We start from the raw sequence: 1,919 nt of genomic DNA on the forward strand, positions 1-1,919 counted from the left end.
TGGAATGGTAAGAATTGAGTGATGTGGGCAACCTATTGAGAGTCTTGGGTACTTCTTACAGCTCAAGAATTGGTTTCCCAGCTTTCAAAGCCTGTCCACTGTGTGATTCTTGAATTACACAGGGCAGAAACTGTGCGATTCACCTTCACATCTTCTGGGTACAACACAATATAATAATATATGCCAGAAAGAAATGAGCTTTATGCCTGAAGGATGATGACATGCACAGAACCAGGGAGCTTTCCAGGGTACACTCCTCAAATCAATGTTTTCTTCCATCTGGTGGGATCCCTTCATCCTTTATTGTCCACAGTCAGCCACTTTGAACCTTGAGAATGTTTTAATGCTCTCTTCTCTTTAATACTCTCACTTTCTTCCTTGAGAAAAAAGTGCTAATTCATAGAGTATTGCTTTTAGTCTATAGTTATGTTTCATCTAAGCACTCTGGGAAATTTGACTTCCTCTAAAGGAAGAAAAATAAAGGAAACTGAGGCATTGCTGAAGTTTGTTTCGCTGCCAAACTTTCTGCTTTCTCAAAAAGTATGGCCAGGTAGAGGTAGGTACCTTGGTCCGGACGATGTTTTTATCACTCTCAATGTCTGGCATGGTGTCGAAGTCACTCTCCTCCACGGAGCTGTCTGTGTCTGACTGGCATGGCAGCCCACCATCAGAGGAGGACATCTGCCTTCCAGGACTGGAGCTTGACTCATCTGAAACAGAGAAAACTCATCTGCCTTCAAAAGCCAAGAAGAGTCCATGAAGCCCATTCCTGTCTACAAAAAGCACAGTGCAGACTAAATCCAGAAAATATTGTGTTGGTCCAAACTAACTCCTTACCCATGAGACATGTTCCTTCTCTCCACTCCTTCTTAATGGTTTCATTTTTCCTCTTCTCCTATTTTTATAATTAACTTGTCTATCTCCAGGGCCGAATACATATTAGAATATAAGGGCATCTGCTCTGTTAACTATTTGGATGCAAAAATAACATTGTGCTTATATTTAATGTTTCATATTTTAAAATATGGACATACATATATAAGCATACACGTGCACATAGCTATGTATAGCATCTATGACATATATGTGTAAGCACACACATATCCAGCAGCTATACATTTCTCACGGATAAAGTATTTGTACACAAAAATCCCCCACATGCCATATCTACGATTATATAATGAAAACAACATTCTCAGGAAGAAGAATCCTTCTGTTCCTGTGAATGTTTCCCAGAGCAGATGGGAATTTGTGCAGCTTGATGAGCACATGAGCTGAGCTTACCTTCCGCTTTATTTCTTCTGTTCAGATGGTTTAAAAAAAATTCTGTTCTTGTGGAACTAAAAATAAGTAGCCTGGACTGAGCCCACATGCTTCTCAAAGTTACAGAGTAACAGGGCAGAAATACAAGATTCCCAGTCCCTCTACACTGACATTTTAAGGAGGACCATTCATAGGTCGGCAAGTGACATGGAAGGGGCTTGCAGCTCACTGCGCTCCTACCCTAGCAAGAGAATCCTGAAAGGATTCTCTTCCTTTCAGGTCACTTAAGGAACACTGGGGTTTGCCATGTGACTGGGTGGCAGAGAGCAGGTTCAATTATGAAGTTAGCCAAAATGAAGGGTTGTTAGCCTACAGCCATGTTCACCTGCAGCACTGCCTCAGTCTTCTGATCGCCCTTACTCCACTGAAACCTGAGAATGAAACAACTGGTCAATTGATGTCAGGCTCCCTGGGACACATCTTTCACTCCCTAAAATGGCTGGGTATGGAAAAAGTCCCCAAGGGGCCCCTGTATTAGATGAAAGTCATTGTAGGTAATTCTACTCAAGTGTGGCTAGCAGATGCAAGAAACAGAACAACAGAACTGGAGAAAGTTGGAGCTGGAAGGAAGCTTCCAGATCCTCCAACTAATTCAT

The 1,919-nt window shown here is 41.9% G+C and overlaps 1 protein-coding gene across 1 annotated transcript in view; it reads right to left on the reverse strand.

Moving 5' to 3' along the window:
* SIDT1 (SID1 transmembrane family, member 1) overlaps positions 1 to 1,919 on the reverse strand; it is a 104,518-nt gene that overhangs the window by 31,292 nt on the left and 71,307 nt on the right. The window contains exon 11 of the mRNA XM_012652217.1: positions 565 to 710. Coding sequence (XP_012507671.1) covers positions 565 to 710 — 146 coding nt within the window. The remainder of the gene's footprint in view (positions 1 to 564; positions 711 to 1,919) is intronic.

This window comes from Propithecus coquereli, unplaced genomic scaffold (genome assembly GCF_000956105.1).
Source record: "Propithecus coquereli isolate 6110/MARCELLA unplaced genomic scaffold, Pcoq_1.0 Scaffold386, whole genome shotgun sequence".
NCBI lineage: Eukaryota > Metazoa > Chordata > Mammalia > Primates > Indriidae > Propithecus > Propithecus coquereli.